The 21818-nt window shown below is 33.1% G+C and overlaps 1 protein-coding gene across 15 annotated transcripts in view; it reads left to right on the top strand.

Moving 5' to 3' along the window:
* Positions 1-21818, top strand: part of VPS13B (vacuolar protein sorting 13 homolog B) — an 802500-nt gene that overhangs the window by 101530 nt on the left and 679152 nt on the right. For all 15 annotated transcript variants that reach the window (XM_028500192.2, XM_028500193.2, XM_024115869.3 and 12 more), the window contains exon 16: positions 9109-9233. In XM_028500192.2, coding sequence (XP_028355993.1) covers positions 9109-9233 — 125 coding nt within the window. The remainder of the gene's footprint in view (positions 1-9108; positions 9234-21818) is intronic.

The following is a 21818-nucleotide window of genomic DNA, read 5'->3' as shown; positions in this document are numbered from 1 at the left end:
CTCCGCAACCGGAGAGGCCACAGCAGTGAGAGGCCTGTGTACCGCAAAAAAAAAAAAAAAAAAAAAAAAAAAGAATAAGTACTAAAAGTGAGAGAGTGGCGTGGACATATATACACTACCAAACGTAAAACACATAGCTAGTGGGAAGCAGCCGCATAGCACAGGGAGATCAGCTCGGTGCTTTGTGACCACATAGAGGGGTGGGATGGGGAGGGTGGGAGGGAGGGAGACGCAAGAGGGAAGAGATATGGGAACATATGTATATGTATAACTGATTCACTTTGTTATAAAGCAGAAACTGACACACCATTGTAAAGCAATTATACTCTAATAAAGATGTTAAAAAAAATAGAATAAGTACTAAAAATGCACTAAATTTTATGTAAAGTACTGAAAATTAGAGAACTCCAAAAATAGACTCCTGGCTTTATTGTTTCATGCTTTACAGTTTGATGTTTTGAAGTTCTTAAATATTTGTGTCTTTGTAGAGTAAAAAGAAAGCAATTTAAAGATATTAGTTTTAGATCACCCCCAGGCATATTTAAATTTAAGGTGTTAAAATTTGATTGTTTTCAAACGATGTAGAGTGGAAAAACTCATCTTTTTCTAGATGTCCATGCAAAGCCCATTTTTAAGATGGTGGAGAAGGAAATTCTACTTCCTAGATGGAGGAGTTGACAGTATTATGTTACAAAGGGGTGTGGACACAGGAAAGTATGATTCTTTGGGGATCATTATTATAATGATCTGTAACAAGTGTTTTATGTCACGCGGAGAGTAGCAGAAGGTATTTTTGAAAGTTAGATACATACTTGTGCTTTTTTATTCACTCCCACAATTAATACACCGAGGTGTATAATTTTTTTTTAATATTGGCACAACTTGAATATCAGGTTATATTGTTAAGAATATTTGCCTTGTTTTATCAAAGCAAGTATAATTTTAGGCAGTTCTTTCCAAGGTATTCTACTTACGTGGGATTCATTCATTTGGTAAATACTGAGTTCTTTCCATACTGCAGACACTCAGCATTAAAGATGAAACAGGCATGCCCTATCCTCAAGGAAAATGGTCACCAAAGCTATTGGTCACCAATATGGTTGTCATTCATACTGACATAAAAGTTATTGGAGGGCTTCCCTGGTGGCGCAGTGGTTGAGGGTCCGCCTGCCGATACAGGGGACACGGCTTCGTGCCCCGGTCTGGGAGAATCCCACGTGCCGCAGAGCGGCTAGGCCCCTGAGCCATGGCCGCTGAGCCTGCGCGTCTGGAGCCTGTGCTCTGCAACGGGAGAGGCCACAACAGTGAGAGGCCCGCGTACCGCAAGAAAAGAAAAAGTTATTGGAATAGTTGTTTACCACTACTGTTCGTTAATATGTTAAATGCTCACTTGAATTTCCAGGGAAATGTAGAAGTTACAGTGTAGTCTAGATAAAGTTTTGGTTAGTTTGACTACAGCTATAATGGATAAGTTAAATGTCCCAGGAAGTCAGGTGTTGGGCATAGTATAATATATGTAGAAAAACTTTTCATTGGTATTAAGAATATTGAATACTCTAAAAAATAAAGTCTTTAGTCTTGACCATTTGATTACATTAAAAAAATGTCATTGCATTTCTGATGCTTATTCGGTGGCCTAGTACATTTAAAAAAAACTTTCAGGACTTGGTAGAGAGTTTTAGTTTTGTGACTGTTTGGAACTGACTAAAAATACCGATTTGTTTTAAAGTTTATAGCAATTCATGTTACTTGGGATGATTACTGTAACCTTTGAGGAAGTTTTCAAAGTTTAATTTTCATTATTACAGTGTTGAAATATTACAGTGGAGGATTTAAATGTCTATTTCATGTGTCTTTGGCATTTTAGACTCAAGTAATTTTCAATTAAATACTCAAATAAATGCTTAAATTTTAATTTTGTGTACGTAAATGTGACTGTATTGACTATTTGACAAAATAGTATATAGTTCCCACTTCATGTAAAGAAGTTTATTAATTGAGAGAGTTGGCATGGAAGAAAACATGCAGGTGAAACTTTCATCTGTCTTACCAAGTCCTCTGTATTTAAATGCTAAACCCATTTTTGAATAAGTGTGACATCAAGTAGCTAACACATGAAAGGCACCTAAAGTTTGAAACATATATAAAAAATAAGTTAGTGAAAGCATTATGTAAACTATAGAAAAATGTATAAATTTAAGGCCTTTTACTCATAAGGATCAGCTATGGCAGATGCTTCAGAGAGATCAGGAAGGTTATAGTAGAATCAAAACCCTTTGAATTTTTTGGATTTGGGAGTTTTTGACCTCCAGTAAATAGTTTTCCCTGGGAATTTCAAGGAATTGTGCTTTCATACATGGCTGGTGGATATATAATTGGTATCATTTTGGAGAGTGCTTTCGCAGAATCTAATAAATTTGAAAACACATCTACGTTACACCCATCCATTCCAATTTTCAATATATATACTATAGCAGGGGCCAGCAGACTTTTCTCTGAAGGTTCAGATAGTAAGTGTTTTAGGCTTTGTGGGCCAAGAGGCAAAATTTAGGATATTGTATAGGTACTTAAATAATAGAACAAATTTCCATGAATCTTGAGTTGACAAAATTCAAAATGTAAGATAGGACTCTTTTTGTAGTACAGTTTTACTAATGAGAAGAAGGAATTCTTTTTCTTGGGATAACATTTCACCTAATTGGGGTTTCAACTTAGTGTTCTCTGTCATCAGATCAGTTATAAATGTACATGTGTAAAAATTATTCTTAGCTTGTAGATAGTACAAAAACAGACTTTGACCTATATACTGTAGTTTGTTGACCCTTGTTCCAGAGAAATTTTGCATATACAGATATGTACAGCTAGAGGTCTATAAATACCTACATGGATAGCTCTCTGAGGCATAATTTTTGGTGGGAATGTCAGGAAGCATAATGGTATATATAGTATGATGCCATTTATGTAAATTAAGAAAACAAAATAGTGCTAAAGATTGTTCACAGTTATAAAAGGGTTTATAAAGGTATAACAAAAGGGCGGGATACGTTCTGAACTCCTGAAAGTAGATTTGGGCGATTTGGGCATCTGGGCTTGGTGGGGGGGCCAGTGAGACTAGCGTGAGGGTCATGGATCAGGTAAACTTTAGTTATGTTGTCAGGTTTTTAATTTTTAAATAATTTTATTGATATAATTTACATACCATAAATTCACCTTTTTTAAAGAATAGAAATGAGTGATTTTTAGTATTTTCACAGAGTTAAAGCAACCATCACCATTATCTAATTCCAGAACATTTTCATCACCCCAAAAAGAAACCATTAGTATTTACTCTCCATTGACTCCTCCTACCCCCTGTAAACACTAATCTCTGTCTCTATGTATTTGCCTGTTCTGGATATTTCATATAAATGGTATCATACAACATATGGTTTTTTGTGGCTGGCTTCTTTCGCTTAGCATAATGTTTTTCAAGTTTCATCTATTCTGTAACATATATCAGTACTTTATTACCTTTTTATGACTGAATAATACATTGTATAGATATATACTATATTTTGTTTATCCATTTATCTGGTTGTTGGACATTTGTGTTGATTCCAATTCTTGGTTATTACGAATAACATAGCTATGAACATTTCTGTATAGGTTTTTGTATAAACACAGGTTTCATTTCCCTTGGGTATATACCTAGGTGTGGAGCTGCCTGTTCTATGGTAACTCTATCTTTAACATGTTTAGGAACTGCCAAACTTTTTTTTCCAAAGGGATTCTTGCATTGTTTTACTGTCCCACTAGTAGTGAATTAGGGTTCTTATTTCTCCACATCCTCACTGACACTTGTTACTACTGTCTTTTTGATTTTAATCATCTTAGTGGTTGTGAAGAGGTATCTCCTTATGGTTTTGATATACGTTTCCCTAGTGACTAATGATGTTGAGCATTTTTTTTTTTAATCTGCTTTTGGCCATTTGTATATCTCCTTTGGAGAATATTTTTTCAAATCTTTTGCCCATTTAAAAATGAAGTTATTTTGTCTTTTTATTGTTGAGTTGTAAGCGTTCCTTATGGATTCTGAAGGATTTTATTTCATTAAAAGTATAGGTGACAACATGACATTCATTTAAAAAATTCTGGGTGATGAAAAAAATTACTTATTATTTATTGTTTCCTCACTTAAATTGCTGGTGGAAAAAAATTAGGAGAAAATACTTAATTTCTCTCCATAAGAAAAGAATATAAGTATCAGTTTCAGTCCAGAGTTTCTTTTTGTTTCAATGGATACATGAATAGAAACTAGATTTAGACGGTTTAAGGAATGAGTAGGCAATGAAAAAAAAAAGTGGCATTTTCCAGCATACTTTTTCAAGATTTTTGCTGATGACAGATGAGAAATGGAATTTTACTGTTGGTTGGAGGGCAGAGGTAGTGATGAGAAAGATTGTTTTTTCTTTGAGAGTAAGTGGTGCATCAGCCATATTTTTTTGGAGAGGGGAAGCAGGGAATAGAGGGAGGAAGCAAGGCAGAGTGAAATTGTGAGCTAATAGATGAGCTAAATCAAATGAAACATCATATTGCTGTTCCAGCAATAGGTAATTATGAAGAAGTCCTTTATCCTTTTTAGACTTCATTTTTCCCATATGTAAAATGAGGTGATTTAGTTAAATTGTTTTCTAATTGGATTCTTTAAAAGGTGGCACTGCATGTTTAACTTTTCATTTAATGTCATGTGTAAGTCATCTTAGTCAAGTTGGCATTTCCTTCAGCTAAAACTTCTATTAGTAGTTGCACTTACTGCTTCATACATTCTTGATGCCTCAGACTGTTGGTTTGCAGTGTTATTAATAAGTATTTTTATTCTATTTCTGAATATATGAACAGTCCTGGTGAAAACAACCTCAATTCATACTGTGCTGGTTTTCCTTTTTCTAGATTAAGTATTTGTAATCTTTTTTTTTTTTTTTTTTTTTTTTTTTTTTGCGGTATGCGGGCCTTTCACTGTTGTGGCCTCTCCCTTTGCGGAGCACAGGCACAGGACGCGCAGGCTCAGTGGCCATGGCTCACGGGCCCAGCCGCTCCGCGGCATGTGGGATCTTCCCAGACCGGGGCACGAACCCGTGTCCCCTGCATCGGCAGGCGGACTCTCAACCACTGCGCCACCAGGGAAGCCCAAGTATTTGTAATCTTGGTCAAGGGTTGTTGACAAGTTATTCGGTTATATAGGTATTGTAAATCTGTGTGTCTTACTGCTGTGATTTAAAAGAGAGTTGAAATTGGTTATTTTGAAATAATTATTTTTGATAATCTCTGTCTCTATGTATTTGCCTGTTCTGGATATTTCATATAAATGGTATCATACAACATATGGTTTTTTGTGGCTGGCTTCTTTCGCTTAGCATAATGTTTTTCAAGTTTCATCTATTCTGTAACATATATCAGTACTTTATTACCTTTTTATGACTGAATAATACATTGTATAGATATATACTATATTTTGTTTATCCATTTATCTGGTTGTTGGACATTTGTGTTGATTCCAATTCTTGGTTATTACGAATAACATAGCTATGAACATTTCTGTATAGGTTTTTGTATAAACACAGGTTTCATTTCCCTTGGGTATATACCTAGGTGTGGAGCTGCCTGTTCTATGGTAACTCTATCTTTAACATGTTTAGGAACTGCCAAACTTTTTTTTCCAAAGGGATTCTTGCATTGTTTTACTGTCCCACTAGTAGTGAATTAGGGTTCTTATTTCTCCACATCCTCACTGACACTTGTTACTACTGTCTTTTTGATTTTAATCATCTTAGTGGTTGTGAAGAGGTATCTCCTTATGGTTTTGATATACGTTTCCCTAGTGACTAATGATGTTGAGCATTTTTTTTTTTAATCTGCTTTTGGCCATTTGTATATCTCCTTTGGAGAATATTTTTTCAAATCTTTTGCCCATTTAAAAATGAAGTTATTTTGTCTTTTTATTGTTGAGTTGTAAGCGTTCCTTATGGATTCTGAAGGATTTTATTTCATTAAAAGTATAGGTGACAACATGACATTCATTTAAAAAATTCTGGGTGATGAAAAAAATTACTTATTATTTATTGTTTCCTCACTTAAATTGCTGGTGGAAAAAAATTAGGAGAAAATACTTAATTTCTCTCCATAAGAAAAGAATATAAGTATCAGTTTCAGTCCAGAGTTTCTTTTTGTTTCAATGGATACATGAATAGAAACTAGATTTAGACGGTTTAAGGAATGAGTAGGCAATGAAAAAAAAAAGTGGCATTTTCCAGCATACTTTTTCAAGATTTTTGCTGATGACAGATGAGAAATGGAATTTTACTGTTGGTTGGAGGGCAGAGGTAGTGATGAGAAAGATTGTTTTTTCTTTGAGAGTAAGTGGTGCATCAGCCATATTTTTTTGGAGAGGGGAAGCAGGGAATAGAGGGAGGAAGCAAGGCAGAGTGAAATTGTGAGCTAATAGATGAGCTAAATCAAATGAAACATCATATTGCTGTTCCAGCAATAGGTAATTATGAAGAAGTCCTTTATCCTTTTTAGACTTCATTTTTCCCATATGTAAAATGAGGTGATTTAGTTAAATTGTTTTCTAATTGGATTCTTTAAAAGGTGGCACTGCATGTTTAACTTTTCATTTAATGTCATGTGTAAGTCATCTTAGTCAAGTTGGCATTTCCTTCAGCTAAAACTTCTATTAGTAGTTGCACTTACTGCTTCATACATTCTTGATGCCTCAGACTGTTGGTTTGCAGTGTTATTAATAAGTATTTTTATTCTATTTCTGAATATATGAACAGTCCTGGTGAAAACAACCTCAATTCATACTGTGCTGGTTTTCCTTTTTCTAGATTAAGTATTTGTAATCTTTTTTTTTTTTTTTTTTTTTTTTTTTTGCGGTATGCGGGCCTTTCACTGTTGTGGCCTCTCCCTTTGCGGAGCACAGGCACAGGACGCGCAGGCTCAGTGGCCATGGCTCACGGGCCCAGCCGCTCCGCGGCATGTGGGATCTTCCCAGACCGGGGCACGAACCCGTGTCCCCTGCATCGGCAGGCGGACTCTCAACCACTGCGCCACCAGGGAAGCCCAAGTATTTGTAATCTTGGTCAAGGGTTGTTGACAAGTTATTCGGTTATATAGGTATTGTAAATCTGTGTGTCTTACTGCTGTGATTTAAAAGAGAGTTGAAATTGGTTATTTTGAAATAATTATTTTTGATGGTTATTTTGAAATAATTATTTTTGATTTCACTGTAATTTATACTTGCTTGAATGTTCTCCGGAGTCATCTCTGGACAACATGTACATTTAGTAAAAGCTTAAAAAAATTACAGAATAATATGCAAGACCTTCCCCAAAGTCCTTTGCAGTTCTGCAGACAACCAGCAGGGGATCTCCTCAACACCCAGTTTCCATCTGAGTACATTAATGATAGTGTCTGTGATTATACTGTTGGGACATTTATAGAATGTTAGAAGGTGGCTTGAGAGAGTTCTTAGTTGAACACAGATAATCTAGTTTGATAAAGTAGTACCCTGATTCATACTCTAGAAATATTTGGAGGTTGGGCATCGTTTGAATAATCATGCTTTGTATTAAGTGGTATTAATAATTGCAAATTTCAGAAACTTTTAAATATTGGCCCTTTCAGAGGAAATATGAAATGCTGAAATTGTACAGTGCCCAGAAGTTCTTTGCGTATAGTGTTGCTTAGAGCAAGTCTTCAAAGAATATAAATGTGGAATAAATTTTTAAGCAGATCAATTACGTATTAGAAACATGCTCTCTCCTTTTTCTTCTCAATTCTTTATTTCTTGCATCTTGGTTAATAGTGGGATTTATAGGAATCAATAGATGTATCACTTTCATTTTTCTGGATAGTAATTAAGTAGGTAGGCCCTTTGAAATGCAGTTTTTCTTTGAAAGTACAAAATTCTAACTAATGTCTATTTTCCAAAATGTTACTTAGTTCACTGAAACCTGACTTTACAGGAAAAGATTTGACATTGTCAATTTGATGAATGGTAGGAGCAGAATAGCTTTTTGAAACCGTTTGGAAGCAGTTTAATATTACTAAGAAATTGATCATTAGTTTACGTTCATTAAATGAAAGTATTTTGTATTGGAAATTAGTTACTGAGGTATTTGAAACATGTTTCACTGTAGAATTTAGCAGCTAATATTAATCCTGGAGATAAGAAAGTTAGTGCTTTATAAACCCAAGGAATAAAAAATAAAAATGAAACATAAATGTTGGGGTTAAATGGCTTTTGCATGTTGTTGGAAAACAGTAACTCTTTGTTTTGTATCTCTGTGTGTCAGTGTTTCCTGTTTGAGACATTTACTTTATTTAAAATAATGGAAGAAGAAATATATTCAGTTCTTTGCAACGTTTCATGTAAAATGTGATGTTACATTGATTCTTCCTATTAAGGCAAATGTAGTTTTCAGGAATTTCAGGGAATGCTTATAAAATTTTTGAGTGTGATCTGCTAGTTTTAAGTATAAACTTATAAAGAGTAATTTATGCCATGTACCAAATTTCCTGAGGTGAAAAATCTCAGCGCTACCATTATTTTCACAAAAGAAAGGGAAAAGATGTAACATTATTTAGGATATGTTTGGATATCCTTTTTGTGTGTGCATACCATAAGTTGAAGGCAAAATACTTTCTAAGATTGTTTTTGTTGTAGTTAATGTTCTTTTAGGAATAAAATGATATAACAATGATTCATTAACAGTGTCTGTGATGTGCACAATGTAGTCAGTTTAACAGAATATGTGCATTTTAGCAGACAGTAAAATGCTAAATGAGAATTATGTATAGAAATAAAATGTGAAACCTAAAATTGGTCAAAAGAAGAGTAATCTTGCAGGGATATGAAAGAAATATTGTGTATTTAAATTTCTTAATTCTGACTTAGTTAATGTCAGATTTAATAGAAGAAAATGTTGATGTTTGGGAAGTGGAAAAAGACATCAGAACATATTTAGTGTGCAGCTGTTGTAGAGCAAATTGAAACTGACGTATTTCATCCTGTGCTTACTAAAACTTTGTCTCTGTGAACATTTGGATCTTTTCTTTTTGTTGCAGATATTTGGTTTCCAGGCAGGACTGACCTCTTTGGATTGTAGGGGATCTTACTGCATACCTGTACCGATTATTCCCTCTTTCAGCACTGCTCTTTATGGTAAACTTCTGAAACTGTCCACATGCTGGTAAGTATTGTGTTAAAGTATGGTTTATGGTAATTTTCACTTATTATCTTAGGAGGGGAAAAAACCCAATCTAATCTGTCTTATGCCAGTGTGTTAGTTTTATATAAAACCTTAGAAAAATATGTGAAGTTAATACTTCATGTATCGTTTTTTTTACTGAGACATTAAAAATCTCTTAAATATCTGAAATCTATTAGGTTATAGTATTTGTGGTGGTGATAACTGTTGTTGGGGTAATAACTATCAATCCATATCGCAGCTGTAGTAAAATGTTGCTTTTTCACATTGTATAGGAACTCCAGAGCAAGTACTTTCTTTTTTTTCTTTTTCTTTTTTCTTTTTTGAGAGGTTACAAAGATTTTTTAGTAAGTTGCAAATTAATATCAAGGCCAAAGTATTTTTCAACTAAGTAACAATTTCATGTGTATTCCTAACTACTGAGAAAAGTATGCCCATGACATAGATTTAGTATAGTTGACATGTCTGTTTACATTCACTCTGCATTTGGGCAGAAACTGATTTTAGCCCTTACTTTCATTTAGTATTGGGTTCCTTTATTTGGAGGTCATTCTTCCTGAATTAAAAGAGATTTATAGAAAGAGAGTCAATAGTTACTAATCATACCTTTTTCTTTTAGTTGAAAGCAGTGTTTTTAATATTAAAGAAATAATTGTTTAAGTGTATGAAATAAGATTTAAATAAATGAAATTATATTCTAGTGAAATATTTCTGTATTTTAAAATTTGGATCATTTCAATTATTGGGAATACATCTTTGCTTTTTCCTCCTAATTAGTATTAAGCTTATTTTTGTAGGATGTATTTTCATTAGTTATTTATGAAAAGCAACATAACTTTCAGAAAATAGATTTGACTTCTTTATCTAAAGTACTTCATTTGTTAAAAATATAGTTCCTTTAATAATATATAACTTCAAAAATGAAATTTGTAAAGTAAATGCTAACATTTTCAAAGAAATGTGCCTGTTGATTCAGAAAATTAAAAAAATATAGAACTTGAAGTTAATTCAGTCTTGGAACCATTTCTTCTATTAAGTGAAATCACTGTTAAATTATTTTATTCTTAATTTCTCTTGATAAGTTTAATTTTGTCCTTAGTCATCCATAGTCCTCATATGGCACTTATGCTGTGTAGAGATTCACTTTTCAACTTTTTGTTGTTGTTTACATGTTGCATTTGAGCCAAGTATTATATTCTGATCTATTACAAAATACCATGGGGTATGTTCCAGTTGATAAGTCGATATCAACTTTAATAGATATTTGTATCTGCTGATTTATTTATCACTCATGATCCTAAAATTTTATTAGATACAATTCAGTTCACCGTGGGAAATACTTAAGTTCTTTTCAAAAATAAAACAGCCAAAATTTCCAAAGTGAATTTATAGCCTTTATATGAAGAAAGTTGAATATTTAAATAGGTAAGGCTTATGTCAAGGATGTGTAAAGCTTACTCTAAATATTGCCAAATTTGGTTTAAAATATATCTGCTGACATCTAAATGAAAATATTCCAATTAAATACTAAAAGCATGAGATCACAGAATGCTAATATTTATTTGGATGTGATTTGCTTTTTTTGTCGTTAAGACCACTTCTACATTATTTCAGTGGTATTTTTGCTATGCTTTACAGAAGTATGTTGTTTTGAAATAGTTTCTTTAAATTGTTTTCCTTAGCAAATACAAAGTAAACTATAATTATTCTTAGCAACTCTAAATTGAAAGTAATCAGTACAAAACTCAATAAATTGAGATGTATCTTAGTTAAATGAAATGAATAAAATACCAGATAAAATACATCATATAATACTTGAATTAAATAGAAATCATATGAGAACTGAGAATTCTATTTAATTGTTGCAGTGAGTGAGGATTATGTCAGCTCTGTCCCCATTCATGGTCTCTCCCTTCCTCAAATTATACAAACTGTTTCATTTGGACTTTTAAAATTCACATTTCAGAGTTTCTTAAAGCACATTTATGCAGCTGTGTTTATATTTCATGCAGTAATGAGAAGAGCATATTTACTACAGGCCACAGCATTTGAAACAAAGGCATTTTATAGCACATTGAAAATTTTTTAGTTGGTATGTTTGAGTTAGTAATGAAAATGTAGATTTTACTTAAATCAGCAAAGTAGTGTATACTTTTTGTTTTAAAATATTTCTAAATTGAGATATTAATTATATATGAAGCTGCAAACAAATAATATTTAATTTAATCAGGTTTGGTAATTTTTAAAATATGTGGCTTAAGTAACATTTTAAAAAAGTTATTTCTCTCCCATTTAAATGTTCATGTTAATATATTTTAACCTGAATGAGCAAGCTATTACAAAACTCCAGTTTCTTAGATTTTATTTTTTTCAAAATATTTTGGTTACATTGTATCTTTCATTCTATATTACATAGTTTTCAAACCTACAGAAATAAACTTTTCAAAAAATTTTTTTTCATTTTTTTGTATCAGGTTAACTTTAGCTCTTTTAGTTTCTTCGAACAGGACTGAAATGTGTAGGGTGTGGTGAGAAAAGCAGTGACCAATAATAATTAATGACATAGATCTTGAGCAGTTAATTTAAATTTTAACTTGACTCTTTTTTTGATATGAGATGTTTAAAAAAGGGCAGTAAATGGTTGGTTAAAGGGCAATAGCATTGTTTTTGCTAGCAGAATTAAGCATTGGTCTACTGTCCATAGTTATTTTAAAAATTTCTACATAATGGTAATGCTTTTAGGCTTTTGGATATATTCTTGGCCTTAACATTTTTTTCAAAACAGAGAAATGATAAACATTTCAACTCTTTCAAAATTTCTGATGTAAATATTAATATCTTATAGAAAAGTGCATATATTATGGTGTTTCATAACTGAACTGAATGCTTGGTAACCAGCTGGAAGATCAAGAAACAGAATATTATCAGCATCCCAAAAGCCTCTCTTTCATCCTCCTCTAGTGTTTACCAGGATAACCATTATCCTGGTATCTAATAGCATATATTCTTGGATTTAATATAAATGGAATCATACAACATGTATTCCTTTTTTGACTGGTTCTGTCACTTAAAATAATTTGTGAGATCCATCTATACTGTGTAATGTAGTTTTTAGATAGTTTGCCTTTGTCACTATACAATGTTATATTGCATGAACATTGACGATTTACACATTCTTGATCTGCAGTTTTAATTTAAAAATAGGTGCCTGAAGTTTGTGTCAATTTCTTTTTTTATTCCTTTGCCATTTTTTCATTCCTTTAAGATGCTTCAGTTGTATTAGGGGACATTAGATGTCATTAAATATTTTTCATTTTTCTGTGTCTTGATAGGCATTGTGCTAAGTGTTGGGATTGGGGAAAGAATAAAGTAGAATGCAGTGAGGGTAAAAGATATCCCCTCACCAGGAAGACTTACAGTCTAGTACGGGAGGACACAGACACATATGAAGACAGTTGTCATTAAATTGAAAAATTGAGGCTTAAGCAGAAAGTCTTTCTTGTTATTTTAAAAAAATTAGAGAATTTCTCTAGGACCTCAGGAGTGGCTTCAGAGAAGTGGCCTTGGCATTGGGCTTTAATGGCTGAATCAGTTAGATACCCAGGTATTCAGAGGCTGGTTAGGGTGTAGAGGCTTCTAGGTGACAATGTTGTCTGGACAAAGTCAGGGTTAGTCCATTTAGATCTGTGAAGGGATACAGTGGGGGAGGAATTTGGAAGACTACTTTGGGCCTGGACTTGTACACAAATAAGGATGTCTACACTTTTTAATATGCACACTTAAAAATAGTTAAGCCAGTTAATCAGATATTCATTAGTCCCATTACTTTCTGATCAGGCTGTTAAACTACAACCATAATATAGTTTCAAGTTCACTTTCTCCTATAATTGAGGGTTCAAAAATGTGATCTTATTTATAAATAAATTTTGGAAGTTAGAGAAAAATTACTTTGGCTTAGAAAGTCATGGAGAAAATGGAGAAGGTAACTTTCAAGCAGGTTATTAAAGAATGGGTAGGATTTGAAAGAGAGTACTGTACTTTTTTATACAGTGTTAGGCACTTAGTTTAACAAAGTTTTCGTAACAGCCCTGTGAGGTTAGGTGATATTCCCTCTTATAAAACTAAAAAAGCTCAGAGAGGTTACATAACTTGTCCAAAGTCACATAGTGGCTGGACAAGGATTCTCATGGAGGGTTATTTGATTCCAAAGTCCTTGATCCCTTCCTTACCCGAAAGGAGTGAAGATATAAATTATCTTTTGTTAATAATCTTTGAAAAGCTCAATATACTTTCTTGCTTTATAGTAAATATGAATTTCCATGTGTAGAGAGGCTAGTTATGATAGTACAGCTAATAAGTCTGAATTCTCCTAGTAGCAATTAATAGTATCTAGATAACTACTGTGCTGCTAATCTCGTAGAATTGAAGTTTTTTAGAGTTAGGTGGAATCTTAGGTATTATCTCAATTTCTGAGTCTTTATGAAATAGCTTTGATTTATGGTCATCTATCCAAGGCTTGAACATTTTATTCAGAGGGAGTTAGCTACTTTCTGAGGCAGCCAGATTCATTGTTGGGCAGCTCTAAAGCTCTTTTTCATATTGAATCAAAATCTGTTTCATGTTTCTTCCTTTTCATAATTATTGCTTATTTATGTCATGAGCTATTTTCATACTCATAGGAATGTGGGAAAACACGTATTTCTTTACAAGATTAAGGGATCCATCTAAGTATCCATTCCTTGCTTAGCACAGTACCAGATAGCTTGGTTTTGACTAGTGAAGTTATTGAACAGTTTATTTGTGGGAGGAAGATGCTTCTGTGGAATCTGTGTTTGAGTTCAGTGTTAAATAGGACATACAGGATTTGGTGCTAGTAGGTTCATGGTATTGATAGGGAGAGGTGATCCTTTTGCCTCCCTGAAATGGAAACTGAAGCAGCCACTTTTCTGCTGTAACACCAGAGTAAATGCTTTTAGCTTTAATGGAAGCTGGGCCCTTCAAGTATAACAAAAATGCCCATAATATTTATTAGCAAACAGAGAATAAGTAACTCACCCCACAGGACTGAAAATGGTGTTTGCTTAACTGCCCAGTTTGGGGCCTTAGGAACATAGAGTTGGGTGTTTTTAATGTTCCTGGAGATAGATCTTTTTAATTCCCTTGTTTCCAAAGCTGTATTTATTTTCATCTGTCTGCTTTTGTGATTCACATTCTCTGTAGCAGAATGTCTTAAAACTGTTAAGACTTAACTGAGATGTTAATTCTCTTATCTCCACTTGAGTGGCAGCAGCCTAATTTTCAGCTTTGGTTCTTCTGGCGTCTGGAATATGATTTCATGGAATATTTTGAACTGAAAAGAGACACCGACATCATCTATTACAATCTTCTCATTTCAAAGATGAAAAAACTGAATCCCAGAGAGGTCAAGTTACTTAGTTAAGAGCACACAGTTAATATCAGTGCCTCGATTTGATTTTCATTTTCTTGATTCAGGGCTCCTTCAACTGTATCACACCGCTTTAAAAATTATTATTATTTTAATTTTTATCATGGTAAAATTTACCATTTTAACCATTTTTAAGTGTAAGTTCTGTGGCATTAAGTACATTCACGTTGTTGTGCTGCTGTTACCACTATTCATATTACCACTATCCAGAAATTTTATATTCTGTACCCATTAAAACAATAACTCCCATTACTCGCTTCCTTCAGCTCCTGGTAACTACTATTTTACTTTCTGTCCCTATGAATTTGACTATTTTAGATACCACATGTAAATGGAATCATTGAATATTTGTTCTTTTGTATTTGGCATATTTCATTTAGTGTAAAGTTTCAAGATTCATCCATGCTATAGAATATATCAGAATGTCTTCCCCTCCCCCCTTCCCCCCTCCTTTCCTTCCCTTCATTCCTTTTTAAGTTTGAATAATATTTCATTGTATGTAAATACCACATTTTGTTTATCTATTTATGCATCAGTGGACATTTGGGTTATTGCTACCTTTTAGCTATTCTGAATAATGCTGCTGTGAACATCATGCACAAATAATCTGTTCGAGTCCCTTCTTTCAGTTCTTTTGGGTATATACCTAGAAGTAGAATTGCTGAATCATATAATTCTATGTTTAATTTTTTGAGAAATTGCTATTCTGTTTTTCACAGCGACTGCACCATCATTCCCATCAACAGTGCACAAGGGTTCCAGTTTCTCCACTTCCTTACCAACTCTTGTTATTTTCCATTTTTTGATGATAGCCATCCTATTGAATATGGAATTATATCTCATTGTGGTTTTGATTTGCATTTCTCTATTGATTAGTGGTTTTTTTTGAAGTATAGTTTGCATACAATTGTATGTTAGTTTCAGATGCACAACATAGTGATTCAGCATTTAAATAAATTATGAAATGGTCATGGTAAGTCTAGTGACCATGTTACCATACAAAGTTTTTACATTATTATTGATTATATACCTTATACTGTATATATATCCACATGACTTATTTATTTTATAACTGGAAGCTTGTACCTCTCAATCCCTTTTGCCTGTTTCACCCAACCCCCTACTTCCTCCATCTTTTCAAGTGCTTATTGGCCATTTATAATCATCTTTGGAGAAACATATATTTAAGTCCTTTGCCCATGTTTAAATTGGATTGTTTTTATTGTTGATTTAAAGGTGTTCCTTATATATTCTGTATATTAATCCCCTATTATATATATGTGATTTTGTAAATTTTTCATCCAATTCTGTGGGACTGTATTGCTTTTCAATGTTAAGTCTGTCTACTTTAACTCCAAAGCCAGAAGCTGAGTTTATCTCCTTTATATCATTTACTTTTTGTTTGAAATGTTAACTTTTAGATTTGACACAGTTTTTCTTAAGAATTGGTATAACTTAAGCAAGTAAAAAATGGTAATGTGTTTATTTGGAATAGGTCTACTTAATTTGGAGAAGAGAAGAAAGAGATGAATTTGTTAGAATTCTTTGGGTTGTTTACAAGTTTATCTTCACAGTATTTTTTGCTCTTACTGTTTGTGAGATGGCTTACTTATAATAGATTGTTTTTCTGCAAAATGATTTTGTAACTTTTTGTGGTATAGAGAGATCTTTTTCTGCTTAATTTTCTTCTCATGTTTTAAAGTTATATATCTGCTAAGCTCTGCTAAAGGTAGATATAGTGCTTGACATATGGAATTTATAAGTCTTTAGGTTATAGACCAGTTCAGTACTGCAAAATAAAATAAAAGTTAAAACAAATGAACAATTAAATCAAATGACCATTCAGCTCGTTACTTTCTTTTATTCGGAATAGGTTAGGAGGACATAGAAGGTTTTAGAAATAGTAGGAAGGTTGGGTTCTTAGTACCTGTTTTTAACATGAATTTATAAACACCTCATGGTTCCCATTCTGGGTGGACATATATATATGTCATGTTTTGAAATCCATATGCATATTTGCTTCATCACCTTTTTTATTAGCAATAAGACTTATTAATTATGGAAACTTTTTAAAAAAATAGGTAATGCTAAAGGAATCCAAAATTATTTTCATGAGTATTATTTATTAAAAAAAATACTATCATAGGCCTAGTGCTCATTGCTATTGCTATAATTTGAAATCGAAGAGAATATTGAAATATAGCTCTTTGAAGTATTATCAAATGGTAAATCAGTTCAGCCAAGGCACATACCCTGATTACAAATTATTTCTCTAGTGATAGATATTAACATTGAGTTTAACAATCTGATGATAGAGAATATGTTTTAACAAATACAAGCAGATATGAACACTTACCTGTGTATGGTCACATAGCTAAACATTTCAGGATAGACTGGGATTCATATGTTAGTCTCTGAAAAATCCAGCATTGTTTGCTTTTTCGCTCTGTCACATCCTCTTGAAATGGACTTACATTGCAGATACAGGTTTCTGCTTCAAAGATAGGTGAATCAAGTGAATGAAAGATAGGCGAATCAAAGATTTCTTCATCAAAGTAAGATTCAAACTTATCAAAATATGTGAATGGCATCTATTCCAGTCAATAGCTGTACAGTTCTTAAAAGGGAAGTTTGAAAGTGAGGCATACAGCAGTCTTCATTTGTCTTTGGCTCAATTCATGCATTCATTTTGTATGTCAACTTTGAATTTCCTTAGAAAATACATTTTTTTGTCCGTCTGAAATTTTAGATTGAGCACACAAGAATGTCCTATCTTACGAGACCCTAAATGTGGGGTAAGTCCAAATTTTACAGCCTTAAAGGAAACAAAATATGCGTGCTTTATTTTATCTCATTAGCCTACACATTAGAGATGGTTAAACATGATCACAATGAAAATAGCCCATCTGATCAATTTCTCCATTACATCATATAGTAAATTTGATTTGGAAAGTTCATAGTGCAAACTGTTCTCATTACAGTTTTCTTTTTTGATTTGTATAACTTGCTGAATTTTTTTTTCTTTTGTATTGTAATAGCTCCCTTTGTAGCAAATGGTTAGGTCTTACTTGTATTGTGTACTAAGGTGCTGTATTTTTATATGAACTGTAATCTCAGGTCAGGCATACGACAGTGGACTCATGCTGGATGCTCTGTACTTAATGTAACTTAATCTTCCATCTTATGGGATTCTGTGTTGTGTAACTTGCCCTATTTTGTTAATGTAACCATCTTTTCATTATAAATCAAGCATTTCTTTGCATATTTCTTAGAATGGTTTTTTGTTTTGCTCATTCTCTTTTTGTCTTCTACTGCCTTTTAAAAAATGCTTAATTCTTCTTTTGTGTCTTCATCGTGTTGATTAAAGCAGGGAAGCCTGACCAGAATAGACAGGATGCATATTTTCTTCAATTTTTGAACAATGTTCCCCAATCCGTTACAGTTTTTTTTTGAAACTCCGGGGAGTTTTTCCCACTATGTTTGTCTGCCTTTTTGCATACTTGAGCTTGTTCTTTATTATTCATTCCGGTCTATTTCGCAGATAGGTGATGAATGCCCACTGCGTGCCATACACTCTGCAGGGCCTGTCTAGAGATGCACCAATAAACAAAACAGGCAAGATACCTGCCCTCATGTCAGCAGAGAATACACAATAAATTAAAGGAATTTTAAGGAGAGAAAAACTGCTTTAAGAAGCAGTGTATATTGTCTTTTAAAATCTAATTATAAAATTGTCCTTTTTGCTGTTTTGGGCCTTGGAAGGAGATGCTTACATAGTTTTTAATTGCATAATATTTTAACATTCAATATTTTTCTGTTTAATTTTTATTAATGATTTATGTTTGAAGTGAAAACCATCTAATTAGTATTAAAGCAAACAGTGATTGGAACTTGGAACTGAAATATAGGTTCCTACAGATAAGTGAAAACTAATTGGATTAATAAATTAAACATTGTTTTTTTATTTTCCAGCTTTATATAAGCTTTTCTAAAAATTTGATTTCTCAGCGGTTATTTTTAACATGTACACAATCTCCAGTATTTATGGAGGTTAACTTATATTAAGGCCTTTAAGACCTATTTATAAAATACACATATTTTTAAATTGTATCCTTGCTTTATACTTTTTAACATCCACTTTTCTACATTATAATGTTTAGTGTGAATACAACTCAAAAATCCGTAAAGTCCTTCTAATTAAAAGCTTTGTTTATTGTTTTAAGATAAATATGTTCATGTGAAGATATAGTCTTTGACTACAAATTACTGAGATTAATTTTTCTGGCAGGACTTTCAGAATATCATTACTTCATCATCACAGCTCATGCTGATAGTTACTTTCTATATTCATTGAGAAATACTTGTATTTCTAATTTGCATATAATTTATATTTGAAAAACTCATGAACAGAGTTATTTTTCAACTTATGTGTCTGTGTGAGAAATTTGTGAGAATTTTAATAATATAGATTTAATATTAATAATAATAGCATATGTGTGCCAGAAGCAGTGCTAAGAGTCTTATATGCATTATCTCTTTAATCTTCATAGTAACGTTATGAGACATACCATTATATACATTTTATGCGTATCTTTGTCTTAGCTTCTTAATGCTAATACATCTATAAATAGTTAAGCTAGAATTCAATTTTAGGTTTATTTGAATCCAGACCCGAGATGAGCAGCTCCTTCCACCATTGATGAGAGAGTGTATTGCAAGTTGGCATTAAGATCGCAAGCTTAGACATCCTTTTATAGGAATAGCTTTGCTAACTTGTATTTATGTTATAGTTTTATTGAGGCATACTTTATATAATATAAAATTCACGCTTTTCACGTGTACAGTTCAATGATTTCTAGTGACTCTACCAAGTGGTGCAACTGTTAACATAAATCAGTTTTAGAACATTTTCATCCCTCCAATAAGAGCCCTCTTAACCCATTTACATTTAATCCCCATCTCCAGCCCTAGGTCATCACTAATCTACTTTCTTTCTCCATATATTTACCTTTTCTGTCATGTAAATAGAATCATACAAAATGTGGTATCCTGTTTCTGGCTTCTTTCACTTACCATGATGTTTTTGATCATTCTTGACACAGCATGTGTCAGCAACTAACTTGTCTTTTATTCTACATCTCTGTGTTGCTTTCTTTACCAGGGTAAAATGTATTGAGGCTTACAAATAACTGTCCTTACTGTTATCCAGAGATATTTAAATTCCAGAGTTGGATGAGGGGTTTTAAAACCTTGTTACAGTTGCTGCTGTTAACTGTGGTGTTCTAAGAATATCCTTTTGTGTCATTAGCCCCTTCTTCAATCTCAAGTAGACATAAACTTTTGCCATAATTTTTGAGAAATTATAGAGGTGGGGTTGGTGTTTGGACTCCTTCTTGCTCTGTGATTATTGGTATTAAAACTCATAAATATAGAATTTAATCTGTATCAGACTTGTCTGTCTTTCTCAGGGAGATGAATAGCTGGTAGTAGGTCCTTTTTTTTTTTTTTTTTAAATCTTTGGTAAATTAACTCACTTTGAAAATGCCTAGTCTTGTCATTATAGCACTTTATGATTTTTGCATCTTGACTAGTTTTATTTTTCACATCTGCATTTATGCCCCAGGACTTAGCATATAGTTGATTTTCAATAAATGTTAATTAAAATGAACCAAACTAGAATTTAATTAATTTTATAAATATTTTAAAATCTGTTAACTTATCTTTTGAAGAGGACAGCAAAAAAGAACAGGTGTTTTCAATCATATTAATGTTTAAGGAAGAAAAGGTAGGCAAACTACCCAAACTCAGTTTCCTTTTTTTTGTTCATCTTTAATTTTTTAAAAATAGGCGAAGCTCTAATATTCTAAAGCAACTATTCTTTTAGATTCTAGCACCTAAAGAGAAATATAAGTTAAATGAACCATTCTTGAATATCTTACGTTTTTATTCTCTCTGATAAATGCAAACATTCAGATATATGAGTGCTCTTGGAGTTTCTATTTCTAGATGTCAGGTTTCTTTTAGTTTCACTATGTTCTTTCTTTTAGCTATATTTTTGGAGGAATAATATTTGAAGGTGAATACTTAATTTTTAATACTTAATTTATTTCTCAAAGTATTCTTATTTTATTCTCATAAACTCCCTGTGAGTAGTTTTAAAAATTACAAAAACACTTAGGGGTCTGGTTACACCTGAAAATACTGTATAACTGTAGCAAGCTTTCATAGTACTTTAGAGCTGTGTAGAATGTGGTTTATAAAGTTCTCTTTAATGGTTTATAATGTGAATTATACCAGTGTTATCAGTAACATTATTTTCATTTTAAAATTAGACTATAATTTAAATACAACAAAGTTCAACAATTTTATGTGACAACAATTCAGTGATTTTTGACAGATGTATGTATGTATGTAGTCATGTAGCCACCATCAAAATCAAGATATGGAACATTTCTATCACCCCCAAAATTTCTCTCTTGCATTCAGTTCCTTTTTCTCCCCCTGGAGTTTGTCAGCTTTTGATGAGGGCAATTGGCTCATGGTAAAGGTAATGGCCTATCTCGATTCCCTTGTTGTAGGCTGACCAGGGCATGACTGGCTGGCAGCTTGTTAGCTAGCAGTTGCCCTGCGGACGCATCTTTTGCCCTGCATTCCTGCAGGAATGTTTGAAGCCGAAGAAGCCTGTCTGTGCGGTGCATTGCAGCACTCTGGCACCTGGCATCTGAGCTGTGGGACTCAAGCAGCCAATGGAGAGCATGGAGACTTCTTGCCACGGCTGCCATAAAAATTTCTTAAAAACAAACAAACAAAAAACGCTTGGAGAGCTTAACATGTGTCCCTTGAAGTTGGGTGGCCACAACAACTATGTATGCCTCATATGTAAACAACTTCTAAAAGTCAAAGTCTGACTGGAGCTGCTCGTGTAAAAAGAGAAACACGAAGTCTGCAGAAGTCTGCAGTAGGAATGAGTCACTCATCTACCATGGGCGACCAGAGGTGCTTGTTTTTCAAGAGTCAGTCGTGGCCCCTGCAGAAGTGAGCTAGAGCTGAGTCCTCCTAAAAGGAACCCCACATGCAAGGCCTAAATGGATGGTGGGCGTCAACTCAGTAGAGCGTCTTTT

This window comes from Physeter macrocephalus, chromosome 15 (genome assembly GCF_002837175.3).
Source record: "Physeter macrocephalus isolate SW-GA chromosome 15, ASM283717v5, whole genome shotgun sequence".
NCBI classification, from domain to species: domain Eukaryota; kingdom Metazoa; phylum Chordata; class Mammalia; order Artiodactyla; family Physeteridae; genus Physeter; species Physeter macrocephalus.
The sequence above is the reverse complement of the archived record's forward strand: the minus strand, read 5'-3'. Positions and strand labels throughout refer to the sequence as shown.